The sequence below is a fragment of the Anticarsia gemmatalis genome, chromosome 6 (assembly GCF_050436995.1).
Source record: "Anticarsia gemmatalis isolate Benzon Research Colony breed Stoneville strain chromosome 6, ilAntGemm2 primary, whole genome shotgun sequence".
Lineage (NCBI taxonomy): Eukaryota > Metazoa > Arthropoda > Insecta > Lepidoptera > Erebidae > Anticarsia > Anticarsia gemmatalis.
In genome coordinates, this window is record NC_134750.1 from 7,588,231 (window position 1) to 7,604,209 (window position 15,979).

Here is a 15,979-nt window from a genome sequence, read left to right on the forward strand (position 1 = left end):
GTTCAGTGTGAGCTCTGACACGCGCGTAAGCTTGAATGTTCTAAACGTTTTTTACCTATAGCTCTACAAATGGAGACAGGTAGAAAGAACAAAATAAGCCAGTGCCTTCATCGGAACCGTAACTAGAGATTGATAATTTTAGTAACAAATAATACGGAATAGATGCGAGATGCTGTGTAAAAGATATTTTTCAATGTAAACTAAGAAACATGAAAACTACTTTTTACTGCTTTGTATTTCTTCCTGACTAGTAAAATTTCCAGCATAACTTCTGAGATATAAAATATTACGAATATTTCGGTTTCAAAGTAACACTTTCATATTATCTTGATCTACGCCACGATTTTTTATGACACGAGTGCTATAAATTGTTTTAAACCGCGGCATTACTCATAGTCTGCACCTCGGTCCTTCGGCTTTGCGCTCCTCGACTTCTCGAGACTACTCGGCTTAAGTGCAATCCAAACAGATGGCAAATACTAGGTAACAGAATTTCAACCTCTCCAGTAGAGCCGATCGACACAAGCATTGATGCGTGACGGCGTTCTAATGATCGTCACCTGTTTACATAACATACGATACAAGTAAACACTTATGAGTAACTACCTAGTCACTATCTACGTGCATGATTAAAACAATTACTATGTTTAAAACCCATAAAGCTACAAGTTAAATAGCTTTATTGTCTCCGGCTATAATTGTTTTTATCAAACAAACCCGTTTCTCCAGATTTTTAGTTTCACCAATTTCCTCCCTTCCGGTCTTTTAAAATTGTCGTCTCTCTCCAAAGAATAGAGAAAAAACAGCCAGTAAAAAAACTAAACAAGATGAAAAGAGCGGTTGCAGACTGAATAATTAAGAGTCTGCATTTGGTTGGTAAGAACATTTTTCTTTAGAAAAGAAAAAGATTCATAGCTACCAACATCTTGGAAAAATAATGTGATTTATTCGCTCATTTCACTCACTACAGATGCCAAATAAATGCTATCTGGTGGAATATAACTTACAAATAATAAAATAAATCGCTGTCTGCAATTAATTTTGATAACTTTTAAAATATAATGACATTTGATATAATTCAGTCTTCATTCCAATCAGTGTGCATTCTCATAGCTAGTTCAATTAATCGGAATGGTGGCGAATTATCTACCGCTGAACATGAGCTTCTCCCATACACTGGCGGAATAAACGAGCCGACGACGATATATTGGTGTAATTACCAAGATTACCAGCCAGACCGGAACTCGTAATAAGATTTTAGTTTCAGGAAGATATCTACCTAATGTTTAAAGTTACAACGACGGTAACAAACTACCTATAACGAGTAGCATGGTTAAACATAAATTAGCTAAGTAAATAACGAATTAGAAATTAGTTTAGTTTGATTAGGATTCCCAAGTTAGAATTCCAATTCATACGTAACCAACGATAATATTAATTTCGTTTATCTCATAAGATACGTGACTCTGTGAAGTAAAATTATATTAATTCAATCCAGGTCCACCGACGATCAGATTCTTTCTATAATTCGTATGTACGTACTTCAACTCTTAAGTCGAAGTGTAGTATACTTATACGTACCTACATTCTAAACCGTTCCATTTTCCAGACTGCGCTGCTAGAAATCAATGAGTGGCTTTTGATGTCAAATTGATTTCGCCGACTAGACTAACAATGTGGCTCTAGTTTCTACGAAATAGTTGCAATGTTCACCGCAAATCAGATCTAACATAATGCACGTCCGAGTACGTTCTGTACTATTGTCCCAATAAGTATTTGTATTTTACTTATGTCATAATAATTGAAAGATCAATTCGCCATAACAAGTGGTTGCATAGGCATTATACAGAAAAACAATAATAAAACCACTTGAATATAATTTCTACCGACTGAAAAAACTCGCGATAAGAAAATTTCCAGAACAATGAATTTGCGCTAGCCATTTATGCCATTTTCACTCTTCTTCGGACAAAAACTCGAAAACACTTTATAAAGAATTTTCATTTAACCCTCTCACGGAAGCACCCAAGGTAGAAATTCTTATTCTATAAAAAAACTGTCATTAAACTCATTTGGAAGTAATTTTAAGTCAGTGGCAAGGCGAGACGATTAGACACGGCCATTTGATAGCTATTAGGACTACTTCGGAACTCCTTGGAACTTGAGATAATTATAGGAATTTCTCCTTATCTTTGTAACAGATAGCAGGCGTAATCAGCGTCGGCTAACTTACTTGTTATCTAACAGGTTACCTATAAATGTAATTAAGTTAAGTTGTACGTTGTTTTAATTTCAATTTCATTACAAGTATTTCCCAGGATGAAAATGTTTATTTGTAGAACACCGCTATGAATTATTAATTAATATAACATGTTCGCATAGAGCTCATCGAATGAGTATCACTTTTTTTTACTTAATCAATGGCACCATCATAATATTTATCCGGCATAATAGTAGGTCTAGTATTTGGGCGGAGAGTTTCGTTGTGCCACTCTATATAAGGCAACGTATTTATATACATACGTCTTGCCGTCATTTAGGTTCGTGTTAAATTAAACTATAGTTTTATTCGTTGCACAATACTTAACAGAGATCAAAATTATGTGTGTACAAGCATATTTGTATTAATCTGAATGAGGACTCAAAAATTCAGGATACCGTATTTATTTACTTACTTACCAACATTTTTATTCTTTTCCCAGGGTTTCGAGCCAAAAATATCCCTGCTTGTTTGACATTATACCTTACAAAAAATTACGTAAGTAATGAACTTGAACGTTAAAGGAAGATCAACCTATTTTCGGGTTCGTTCCAATATTGAGTTGAAACAAAAGACACGAGAAAATTTCCGTCGAACTGTAAGAAAAGTCGATCCTATAAATCTTGATTTGTGAGGTATTTATACTGACATTCGGTTCCCAGCGCTGTTTTTCAGTTTCAATGGTACGACCGGGAGTTCGATGTTAAATACCAGCGCGTTCAAATATTTTATTCAGATGTAAGTTTTCTATTCACACGTCCTCAATCTCTGTAGCTTTCCTATTGGTTGGTGTTGCATATCTCGCTTTGTACAGTCTTTGAGGCGTGGCATTCAGCCTCCGCACATTCACTTTGACCGCTCAAGGCTTATGGAGCCAATGCATCTAACACGTACTACAGATATCTTTCATAGATGCATAGATTATGCATATGATATTAATATTAACTTGACAAAAAGTAAATGAAAATTAAATACTTTTCAGACATAAACTAGAATAATAAACCAGCAAAAACTAAAAAAGAGGCCAACAAAGTTTGAGCACTAAGTAGGTACCTACTGGTGTGCCATACGTAGAGATAAAGTTGGTAACTAACGTTATACTTACTGCCAAGTATTGCAACTTGTGAGGAAACTCCGCCAAATATCCAAACAATTTAGGTTTAACTGTAAACATTCACATTTTCGGATATTTCTGCACAATTAAGTATCTACGTTTAAAGTAGGATAAAGCCTTTCTTTTTACATACTAAGATTTATAATAAATAAAGCATAGAGTAGAGTTTAAAAGCTATTGTGACGATGCACGTGCGATATGAATATGATTAGAGGCGAGGCAGGGAATAACAGAAGCGATAAATTTAATATCGACGCGCTGCCGCACCTAACGAGGCTGCACCGAAGCCACCCGTAGCCGAGTCAAGAGTCGATAGATTCGTACATTCGCTCACAAACATGCACCATTATCATAAAATATTCACAATGCTCAAATAAGTTCGATGTAAGTATAAGTAACATCATCATTTCCCGTTGCAACTATTTAATCTATATTTGTATGGGTACTTATTGCGTCAATCATTTGTAATTATCTATTTAATCAAGAATATAATAACGTTACCTTTGCATGATTCTTATCAATGTAGGTCATTGTAGGTACGATTTTGAACGATCGCATTTTACGTTAACTCCGGAATAATTGTATAAGTACCTATATTTATCTTAAAATCTAACTGGGCTCTAAAAAAGTTGATATACCGTACTTAGGATAAGTAAATGTTAAAATGTTTTAAACATTTAATCAGCAACAATCATTATCAAATAAATCAGTCGCCAACGTATTACTCGAAACAAAACTTTAATCGCTTTTAAGCACTTCATAGTTTAGTTAAACACTATAATTAGTTTTATACCTTAAACTTAATTCTCCTTAATCTTCAAACTGTCTTTGATAGCATGCGCACTACAGAGGAAACTAATGAGGAAAACGCGGCGGAAATATTAAAATTTTAATATAAGCTACAACACTTTTGTGTTTAATTTTACAAGGCTCGTGCATTAAAAGGGAGGATGCTCCTTTTATCCTCGTTCCGGCTGAATCGATTATCAATTCACGGACCGTATGAGTGCACAATCTAGTAGCATTTACATCCGATCTACATCGCTTGATCAGTTAAAAATACTAACATGATACTTTTATGCCCACTGTAAATAACAATAAGCTTCAAAGTACTTCTGACCACTTACATTTATTATAATTCGTTAAATTAGTAAATTTCAGTAAGTCGATTAATGAAAATTTAAACAAAGTTTTTGAAATTGATAGCGGTATCTTTATATATTTCAGTGTAACTCACAAGATGTTCATTAATTCCTTTTAGAACTATTCAGAACTATTTCTCAATCTAAGTAATTCTACAAGCACATAATAATATTACAAATTCCTGTTTACCACTAAACCATCTAAACAATGAACTTAACTTCGATTTATGCGACAAGGAAATAAATACACACATAGGTACCTGAGTTTTTGGAAAACTCAACGCACATCTTAGAGCACAAAAAAATTGATCGGTCGTAGCAGTTGAATCAAGTAAAATGCCAACTTTAAAATAACAATTTCAGTAGTAAAATGTAAATGTGACCAGAATTTTACCTCCAAAACAAACCACTGCAAAGTGGTCTGAGATGTCGGACTAAAACGGAATGCCGCAAGATACTTGTATAAATTCAACACGTAGCGTTTTCGGACATGTTAATGTTAGATTCTCATCATGTTTCAGTAGTTTCTCCTTACAAGAATACGTCTTTCACACGTATAGAATTGTATTTAACTAATGCATTTCTTGCCTCGAGATATGACTATTGACTATACACTTAATTAGTACGTACCTATCTTAATTTCAGGCTGAATAGAACAAATTTCACTTGTGTACCTAAATATCTGCAGTGCCGAGACCACAGCAGTAAGTATTAGTAGGTAATAAATATGATCAACACTAAAACAAGAAAGGTGATCGAACAATATCTACTTAGTCCTAAAACAGGATAGCATCATATACGGTGGTGATAATAAAGGGTTTGGTCGCAATAAATAATCGTACAAAATTCTTTACACTCGGTAGTTCAATATATAGATTTACAATACCTAATGATATACTATTAGTACTAATAAAAATCTTTATAATACTGTACTTGGCTCCAGTTTGATTCTACAAAGACACCGGCAAATAGCCGGGATACGAAAAAGCATAAAAATAAAAAAGTAATAGACTAGAGATCTAAGCTCTCTCGATGTCGTCTAATGCAAATGACGTGTAGCACGGGGAAAGCATTTTATTCGCAGAAACCGGAACGGAAAGCTTTGTGAAAATAGAAAAAACAGACACAAAAAGATCAAAATGTCTACCACTGAACGATAGACCGCATAAATTGTATTACGTCTACCGTAGCCGGAGAGACGATAATTATAATTAAGTGCCTACCAAGCTTAAATGTTTTGATTGATAGTACTGAATATGACATTATCTAACTAATAGACTAGGATATTTAGATAGTTCCCTAGTGTAAACAGAGCTTTAGGTAGGTACATACTTAGCTCCGTGTCAAGCTCGCATTCTGTCAATTACTGACATTCTCGTACAAGCGTGCACAAGATGTATTGCTACGAGTGAAATATGGAGCAACACCTGCTTCATGTGAAAACTAAGACATTATGCAACTGTGAACAGTAAGTAATCATTTACGAATAAAGAATGTATGAATAAAGAAGGCAAGTCCGAGAAAATCATCTAAATTGAATAATAGGTATAATCATTAGATGTAATGAAAAATGAAAATTATATAATTAGTAAAGTGCACGTCGCGTAGTTACTTTTAATTTCACAAACGAATTGTTGAATTACTTGAGTGCAGTGTCAACAGAAACTAAGAGAAAACTTTAAGTTTTCCATACGAACATATATGATGCAGTGAGACGAAAGTTTGTTTGGAATAAACGAACAAACTTGAGGCGTGTTGTTGGCGCTCAGTCGGCGATAACTTGTCCCATTACTTGCACTCCAACGATATAACTACGTACTTACGTATATTTAAATTCCAACACCCTCCTTATAATTTTATTCTATTTTATTATACCCAAATAAATTAAGGCCAACCTAAGAATCATATTTTAGAACAATGCTCTAAGAACAAAACCTATTTAAGTTAGCTATTAGGAGAAATCGTGAGTCTTCGTAAGACGATTATCAAATATTTGGCTAGAGGTAGATATTATCTTATAATAACGATTTAAAATGTAACCGTTCTTTTCTTTGAATAAACTCGGTTTTGGGTATCAATAAAGTAATTCAATTAAATGTATACTAAGTACGTATATCAACATCATCTAAATCAACCAGTTAGGCATGATTGAGCAGGTAACTTAGTGATGGTTCTATGCATCGAATATTAGCATTCATTGTAGAGTCCGTGCAGTTTCTCAGACGTAGATGACGCAACGAGTGGCGACTCCTAGAACAAAGCGTTCCCAGGTGATTGTTCGTCTTGCCCTCACTTGTGACTCCAACAAAGAAGTTTTTGGCGCAAAGTTTCAGAGCCTCCACTCCCTATTATGTATGATATTCATAACGCCTGAACTTTTGCACAACACCGACAATAGCGTGAAAATTGTTATTTGTTACGTAAGTAATAAAAAGGGTCTGATCTATTTGCGGTAACAATAATATTTTGGATTCGGAACCCAATCATACTTTTATCTTATTATTGTAACAAAGTTTTGTTCGGGTTACAAAATTACATACAAAACGCAAGCATAACGTTTGGTTTCATAAATAATATTTAATTAGGTACATATCTCTTTGGTTTTGGAAAGGGTGAAACACCGGTTAATCAGAGTTTAAAGGTATACCTATTCTTTTTCCGATGACCGAAACTAATTTATAAATCCTTTGAAGACTATTTCATTGCATATTAGTAGCCGTCGACATAATTAAGCAGCTATTTTGGTACTTTCTTATATTGTTTAGAAGGCTCTAGTTATTTATAGCCAAGCGAGGTCTTAGTAGGAGTACAAATGTTGCCACTCTTTCTCGCCCTCTAAATGTTTATCTATACTAGAACACCGAAATTACAAGTGGGTGAAATATAATGTGGTAATAAATAAATAAACTATATAAATGATAACAACATATTTGTTTGCCGTACATCTAATATATTTCCATAAAATTAGCCTTAACTACTAATGTAGTAGATCTCCATTTTAAAAAGCGAATGTATTTCTAATACAACACATACTGCAAAAATATTATAAATACAAAAAATATAAATCAAATCAAATTAAGACTATGTTCACATGTAACAGACAGAAACGTAATAATACCATTTTGAGATTTATAATTGCCGATGATTTTCACATAGATTCAGTTGTTTTCTTCGATATCCTGCAAAGACAAAAATAATATTAGTATCAAGAAACATAAATTAAAATAAATATATTTTTACGTATTCGGTAGATAACTTACAGTAGGATCGCAATCTGCGCAATGCCACGAATATCCTCGTTTTTTGGGATTCTTATTCAACGGCGGCTCCAAGCAGGTGAAGTGATACCGCTTCGAACATTCGTCACACCTAACAACAAAATAAAACCGATTAATATAGACATTTTTATTAAATTAATTAAACTTTTATTAAAGCAATTTTATTCTCTAACAAATTGCGTATACGTCAACGTATACCTAGTGCGGGGTATCGTAAGCCACGACAGGTCTAGACTGTTTTGAATAATTTATAATCATTTATGTAATATATCATTCGAACTACAGTAAATAATGCAGTCAGCTCACCGCACTAAGTTGGTGTAGTCGCCGGACTGCTGGCACACGTCACAGTGCGTGAGAGGTGCGGGCGCCGCGGCCGCCTCCCCGCCACCGCTACTCTCCGTCGCACCGCGACGAGATCGCTCGCTACGATTTCTCTATACACACATTAGAATGTATTTAGTACTCGAGAAAATAGATGATGTTCATTTCAAAATTCTATTCTTGTAAATAATATTTCTCAATATCAACTAAAACTACAAACTAAAATTACCTTTGGTTTAGTCATAACGGGTTCAGGTGGTTTTTTCTCCTCAATTGGTGGTTGCTTGTATGACAAAGTTACACATCGTATATTAACATCAATTTTATTGACCTCATATTTTTTTAATACGCAAAAATATCAATGGGCTCATTGGACATACCCAAATAACCGTATTCATATGCAACCGGTAGCAAATAATACAAAATGTTTTCTTAAAAAATATTTCGTAACCAAATTATATAATTAGAAAACTACTTACAGGTGTTGTATCAACTGGATCAGTCACGGGAGGAACAACGTCTGCTTGCGGCGCTGGTGGCTGTTTCGCGGCTTCTTGCTTTGCTGCCTCTTGTTCAGCTTGCTATAACAACAAACGACGCATAAGACAATAGAAATTTGGTGGAACTAAATTTGTTAATCAGAATAGGTTATTTACCTTCGACAATTTCCTCATAACAGCTGGAGGTGGGCCGTCGTTACTATCGGTGGGTACATAGAACATCTGAGTGTCCAACGAACCATCAGGTTTGGGTATTGGCTTGATCTATAAAACATAAAAGCAAATTAATATTTCAATACAAAATTTACAACTAAATAAGGAAATACATTGATGTCTTGTAGTAGCAAATACCTTGATCGTGATTCTGGGATGAGGCGGTTCAGGATTTTCCATATCTTGTGTCTTCTTCTTTCTTTTATGTTTGTGAGACTTCGAAGGTGATCTCAATAAATCCGGCGAATATCTCGACCTGTGCTTCTCTTTCCTTCGTTTCCTATTTGCTTTGTACGTCGCTATGTCAGATGATAAGTTCGCTAATGTACTTTCTATAGAACTTTCGATTGTTTTACTATCTCTCTCCTTGCCTTCGCCCAGTAGTGACGAGAACGAAAGATTCTGCGATACAAAACTTTCCTCTCGTTTAGAAGATGCGACGTTAGTAGAAGCGTTCGAATTTTCATTATGAGAATCGTTGGGGCTGTCGGCGACTATCGGCGTTATCGACATCAACGGGGTATTAGTTAGAGTAGGTGACGTAAAACTGCGTTTATGTATCTTTTTACACGGAGTCATCTCTTCACCGGCGGAACTCGACGCGTGCTCTTTCTGTTTAGATTTCTTAATTTTCTTTTCCTTCCTCAACTTGAGTTCAGTGCTCTCATTGCTCTCGGTGAACTCGAACGGTTTGATCGTCACTTTTATCGGCGATATACTTTCAGAAGTGGCCAGCTTGATCGGCTTTTCTATTTTGATCGATTGTTCAGAGCCGGTCTTAGGCGGCGACGCTGGGCTCTGAGGTTCAGTGATGATGGCACCGTCTTTACTATATCTTATGCGAGATCGCCGAGGCACTTTCTTCTCTAATACTTCGGGCTCGGAATCTGAGGTTTTATCGCATTCGGAGCATTGCCTATAGACAGAAAGGACGTTACAAAAATAATCAAGTTATACATAAAAAAACTTTTAAACAAAATAGTACTACGTACAGAGCAATATAATTAAGTCTATCAAAAAATATTCAAATAATATTTCAATGTTTATCAATGCGTGATACGAAGCTATCGCGTTAATAGGTAACGGAGGTTGTAACAAGGAGCAAGCGTGTCTCACCAGCCGTAGAGCTTGCTCTTCTTGGGCGGGCGCTGCAGCGGCGGCTTGAGGCAGTGCAGGTGGTAGTGCTGGCGGCACGTGTCGCACGCCGCCATCAGGTGGCGCTCGCTGCTGCGCCCGCACGCCGCGCACTCGCGCCCCGCCAGCGCGCCCGACGTCGCTGCGACGACCACACACAACACTACATTAGCCGCTCTTAATCAACTACTATCGCAAAAGCATCACATACACACAAGTAACAGACAAAGAGAATACCCTAAAATAGAAAAAAACATATTTGTGGATTACGCAAATATTCATTCCTTATGTGAACGGAGCTACCTCCTGACTCCCAATGCAGTAGTCGCGGCTTAGTGCCCGCCATATTAACCATTATGCCACAGGCTCCAAAGTTAGTTGAAGCTGAAATCGGACGATCACATGCAAATGGACCATTTATGGTAAATGTCATTAATTGGGTGGATATACGATCGCAATACGCAGGAAAAAAATGAAGTTGTCGATACTTACCTTCTAAGGACGTGGATAAAACTTTTCCTTGGCGAGCGTCCGGGTTGTCGCTAAGAGGAAAACCAACGCCCATCTTAAGTGCAGCCGCGGTGGGTACAGACATTGACCTGCTGGCCGAATCTCCATACAGTATACATTTATATAAAGCTCTCAAGCTTACATGAACTGTTATTTTAATGGGAATGGGCGAAAAATATTTTTTTGCGATTTACATGATAACGGTGAAAATTAAATACAATAGAGAAACATCTGTAGAAAAATATGGATAACTTGTGTTATCAAACCAATAATAATACAAGATTTTCAAAAAGTCGAAGTGAAATGCGATGAAATATGTACTGTATGTAGAATACACATTAACATACCGTTTCTGCAATTGTTGCGGCGTAACTTTAGGCGTGGAGCGAGGTAACTCTGGCGGTACCAAAGGTTTATCTTCAAGGATCGCGGGCGGTGTTCGCTTGGGACAAAGTGCGATGATCGCGTCGTATATCTTCTGAAGGGATTGACGCGCTGACGTCATAGCCGCCAATCCATCTGTATTCTCTTTTGAAGCCTGTTAAGTAGTTCAGGAGGCAATAGCTTTAGCGGTTTTAATAAACAGTTATTCTGCCATTCATTATAATAACAACACTGTAGTGTGCAACTGTGAACTGTGAAAATATATACAATTACTTCACTAATTAACTTCTTATACATTCTTACGTCTTCTTTCATATCGCAATGGCATTAATTAAGTTAGTTTCTACATTTAATACAAATATATGGGTTTCACTTACCTCATCATAATCCAACCTCAACTTATCATCATCTGCTAGCAGTTTCTCGTTCTCCTTGGTGAGTCGTTCGAGAGACTGTCTTAACGATGACACTCGTGTATTTCTCTCTAGGTAGTAACCGACGAACTCTACTGAGAACGCAGGCGGCACGTGCCAGCGACGGGACACGTCTTTTAGTGCTGCCATCTATGAAAAAGAATATAAAAAAAACATTAGCTTGTTTGTAATAACTTTTTACAAAATAGCAACATCGATAATATTGCAGACGTTATGATTTATTTAGTTATTATACCCTTTTTAAAGTTCACAGATAAGCTTTCCAAGGAGTGAGAAAGTGCGTGTTTGCGTTAATTCCCGTATCCTATTATACATTAAATATGCAACGCGAAAGTTGTAAAGTTATGTTGAGAGATGATCAACAAGAAATTTAAAATTCTACTTTTTCTTTACCTGTGCATCTTGAAACTCCAAAGCGTGAGTGTCGATACCCATGCATTCTGCCTTCTTTTGAAACTTTCTCATAGCCGATGCGCTGCTGTACAACATGCGAGCCATTTTCTGCGTAGGCACTATAAGAGAAAACAAATTATATTTTCTGTTTGATAACTTTTACAAGGAAAAATTTAAATAAAGCTGCCTTCTAACGAATAATATAAGTTATATTACTTACCCCATGGAGGATTTCTATTTTCTTTCTGTACTAAATACTTCTTCCTATACTTAACGAGTTTACGTTGTATTCTTAATTTTTCGTCTGTGCCTATATTATTTTGTAATTCTTGCTTCCTGAAAATTTCACAAACAAATTAATTTATACGAAAAGAATGGAAAATCTTCGACAGAAAACATTATATTATTCTTATACATTATTAATATTTGTGTATTTTTTATTACCTTTTGTCAGTTCTCAATTGTAAAGCAAGCCAGTTTCGTTTTCGTTTCTTGACTAGAGCTTTATCAGAGTGTAGCTTACAATGAGCGTAGAACGGATCCGCTTGTTCTGCTTCTTCCGAATGGGCCTCCGCTAAAAGACCTGCACGCTGACCGCTGTAACAAAACAAATATCATATAAAGCTAAAATTGTATATGGAATATAATAAACGTTTAAAAGTTTCTAATATATGAATGTAAGTCCGCATCGGAGATTTGGTTCTAAGTTGAGAAAACACTCCAAACTCTCATACTGTTGTTAGCTTTACTTAAGTGAGTCACTCATTATTATATTTCCTCATTATGTACCACAGTTGTGTCAATATTGACTATTTTAATTATGTGTAAATAAGTCTAAAGATCTAATAATAAATGACAGTTACTTACCAAGTGACATGGAAGAATGTTTTACAAAGTCCAGCATCGCATCCCACACATACGCCTGTGCGGGCCAAGGTAGCGTCATCACATAGAGCACAAGAGCGAGCACCCCAACGGGAGTAGGCCATCTCAAATAACGTCACGCCCGACAACTTCTCTACCTAAAAACATTACAGATCAATTTATTCATAATCAATTCGTTTTTACCTTTAACGCAGACTTCTCATGGATGGCTGGCCAGTTAGTGGTTTCGAACCGAAATATATCCATCCTAGTATCCTTGTTATATTATGAATGCGAAAGTTTAATTGTGAGGATAGATGGATACGAAACTTTTTAGTTTCAGAAATCTTTTCACTCTGGTAAATCTTTATATATATAATTCTTCTGTAAGTGTGTATGTCACTGAACTTCTCTTAAACGACCGGACCGATTTTGATGAAATTTTTTGTGTGTGTTCAAGGGGATCTGAGAATGGTTTAGATTCACAATTTTGTCCGCTGGACAATGTTTTTTTGTCGTGTAGACAGGACAACGTCTGTCGGCTCCGCTAGTAATATATAATATTGGTTGTTGCTAAGAGATGAATCCTCTTATCAATTGCACCAGACACTGGCTGATACAAAGTAATATCAGATAACTCTATACCTTGTCAGTCTGATAGATAATTGACTAATTATGTGATTATATAGTTACTAGGAAACAATTGTGATATCTGATTAACTGATTGAACAATGTTTTGATTTCAAACCACACTGGATTGAAATCAAAACATTGTTTTTTAATTCTTTTACAATAACAATATTATCAATAATCAAAAGCCAAAAGAATCTAAGTGATCCTTACCTCTGAAAACGCGACTCCGGGAACATAGAGTGCACATACTAAATGCACCCAAGCACCAACTTCAGTCTCTTTGAAAATACCACCTAAAAAACAAACAAAATCTTTTAGTACTAAAGAAAAAATAACAATTAAGCAAATAGTCATATTCCAAAAAAAAAATGATTGCAGACTCTTCTATAAAATAAAAGTACAATTTACCTTTATTAGGGCAAAGCTCGCAGCTAGGATCAGTAACACCAGCTTTGCAAGCTTCACAGAACCATGGTTCCGTTGAAGCAGAACTAACTGTACTTGATTCACTAGTAGTGTCCGAAACTCCATAGCAGCCTGGAAAATAAGCACAGAACTTATAACATTTTATATATGTTACAATCATAATATGATTGCATTCATTTCACTTGGACAAAACATTAATATTAATTACCTTATTTGTAAATAAAATAAGGAACAATAGTTAGCTTTATATTTGGGTAAAATAGGTATACCGTTAAAGAGGAAATACAATAGTAGTGTTATGAATGTAAAGCATATTGTTTGATTCTTTATAAGATTACCTTCATGAACTGTAACACCACAACCATCACATTCTACAATCTCATTAAAGTCATCACTCCTAGAGCCTAGACAGCCAGCGCATATCAGCATATTAGCCAATTCTCCATGGAACTGAAAAATAAAAACCTCATCAATCTTCTTTTTTTCTAAAGAGAAGCGGATTATGATTTAAATCTATACTAATCTATACTAATATTATAAAGCTGAAGAGTTTGTTTGTTTGAACGCGCTAATCTCAGGAGCTACTGGTCCGATTCGAAAAATTCTTTCAGTGTTATATAGCCCATTTATCGGGGAAGGCTATAGGCTATATATCATCAGGCTACGACCAATAGGAGCAGAGTACCAGTAAAAAATGTTACAAAAACAGGGGAAAATTTCACCCATTCTGTCTAGTGTGATGCAAGCGAAGTTGCGTGGGTCAGCTATTTTATCATAAACTGAGTTACATAACAAAACACACTCCCACACAATAGATAAACCTTTTTTTCAAAATATATAAATAAAAATGAATCACCAAAATGTTTGTACCTACTCTCAAATGTTTATAGGACTAAACTAAATCAAATATTTTTTTTGTAATATGATTGTAACTGTTGGGACAAGGTTTGTATAGAAACAATTGAATTAAAATTTGCATTAAATGGAATAAATTAAATAATAATGTACTATACTCAGACAAAGTTGGGCTAATCTGCAAGATTTTTATAAATATAAACAAATAAAAAATTTGAAATACTGTACCTTGAATTCCTTTTGTTTAGCTTTTTCCAATACATCATTGACCATTGTCTCCTCGCCCACTTGGTTTGTGGCACTTTTGAATTCATCTTCAATGTCTGATCCAGACTCTTCAGAAGATTCACTCTTTGCTGCCTCTTCTGAAACATTATAAAATTTATTACTGATACATAGCAATACATTAACTGTATTATAGCAACTTGGTTTACTTAGTTGTAGTAGTAATAATCATTATATCTGAAATATAACTTAAAATACATCCATTTTAGCTCTAGGAACATCATAGAAAGACACAATAATCGTGCTGTAGATACTAGTCGATCTGAAGAAAATATAATATATTGTTTGATATTAAAAAATAGACAGAATATTTAATTTTCTGTCAGTTTTTTTGGCCCATGCTTATGGCATTTGCCATAGAATGATACCTTAACAAACATTATATTTAGTATTGCAGTAATACAGAGCAAGCGTACTCACTTTTGTCATCATCATCAGTGTTTATCGAATAATCATCACTTTCTTCAGGGTGGTCTTCGATACGAAAATCTGAGTCGTCTGAACTTTCGCCTTCACCAAGATCGAAATCTAATAATGACTGAGGTTCTACTGGCTTCACTTTACGCTTGGCAGGGCCTCTGGTCTCTGAAAATTGGTCATTTTCTAATAATTAGCCAGTGTAGATAGAATAAAATGTGATCTTTATGGGTCAACATGACAAAACAATAATAGACCGAAAATACTTACGATTATTCATTTTTGACCGTGTGATATAAACATCGAATCTTTGCTATGACACTATATCACAATAAAAACAATGTTGTATTCATAAAATCACTAGCATTTTTATTTCACAAGTAAAATAAATTGTATGCTTGCTACTTTTTTCACATCTTGAGTCAGGCCGGGCGGCGCAAGCGAAATTATTCAATCGAACTAGAGTTGAGACACGCGTACAAAAAATAAAATCGATATTTGAGTTAATTTCCGTTCTTGTAGGTGCATTTTTTATTCTTTGGTAGTTTCAAATGTCCACAGTATAGTTGCCTACGTGGGAACTGCTTTTTTAATGGATATAAAATAATATTAATCCTCAAATATATGTCATAATAACATTTTCCGGGCGTCCGAGTAATAAAATATAAAAATAATTCTATCGATGGTATAATTTAATCATCGTCGCCTCTACCCTATCAAACGTCCCATCTGGTAAAACTGGTAACATTAACTGATGTCCAGATACAATAACACAAAAATGTTATATGTTTAGCATTATATGAAACCTCTCTG

General features: G+C 35.2%; 1 protein-coding gene across 3 annotated transcripts; it reads right to left on the reverse strand.

The window, feature by feature from the left end:
- Positions 1 to 7,445: 7,445 nt before the first annotated feature.
- On the reverse strand, positions 7,446 to 15,623 carry LOC142973645 (uncharacterized). 3 transcript variants are annotated; one of them, XM_076115578.1, is made up of 21 exons: positions 15,437 to 15,623; positions 15,170 to 15,334; positions 14,693 to 14,829; positions 13,948 to 14,059; positions 13,592 to 13,720; positions 13,394 to 13,476; positions 12,554 to 12,708; positions 12,131 to 12,283; positions 11,907 to 12,022; positions 11,687 to 11,805; positions 11,237 to 11,422; positions 10,823 to 11,013; positions 10,458 to 10,564; positions 9,948 to 10,107; positions 8,970 to 9,747; positions 8,775 to 8,882; positions 8,598 to 8,699; positions 8,348 to 8,401; positions 8,101 to 8,231; positions 7,777 to 7,885; positions 7,446 to 7,695 (listed from the first exon to the last, which is right to left on the reverse strand). In XM_076115578.1, exons 1-21 carry the CDS (start codon positions 15,444 to 15,446, stop codon positions 7,675 to 7,677), a joined length of 3,126 nt encoding a protein of 1,041 aa, XP_075971693.1. In that variant the 5' UTR covers positions 15,447 to 15,623; the 3' UTR covers positions 7,446 to 7,674. The 3 variants fall into 3 exon arrangements, with proteins under 3 accessions (XP_075971693.1, XP_075971692.1, XP_075971694.1); XM_076115577.1 differs by having other exon boundaries at positions 15,170 to 15,352; XM_076115579.1 differs by lacking the exon at positions 8,348 to 8,401 and having other exon boundaries at positions 15,170 to 15,352.
- Positions 15,624 to 15,979: the final 356 nt, after the last annotated feature.

Coding starts and splice junctions, on each gene's coding strand:
- LOC142973645 (XM_076115577.1), bottom strand. Junction 14,830..15,169: donor CACTGATGATGATGACAAAA/GTGAGTACGCTT, acceptor ATAATGTTTCAG/AAGAGGCAGCAAAGAGTGAA. Junction 8,402..8,597: donor ATCCAGTTGATACAACACCT/GTAAGTAGTTTT, acceptor TTGTCATACAAG/CAACCACCAATTGAGGAGAA.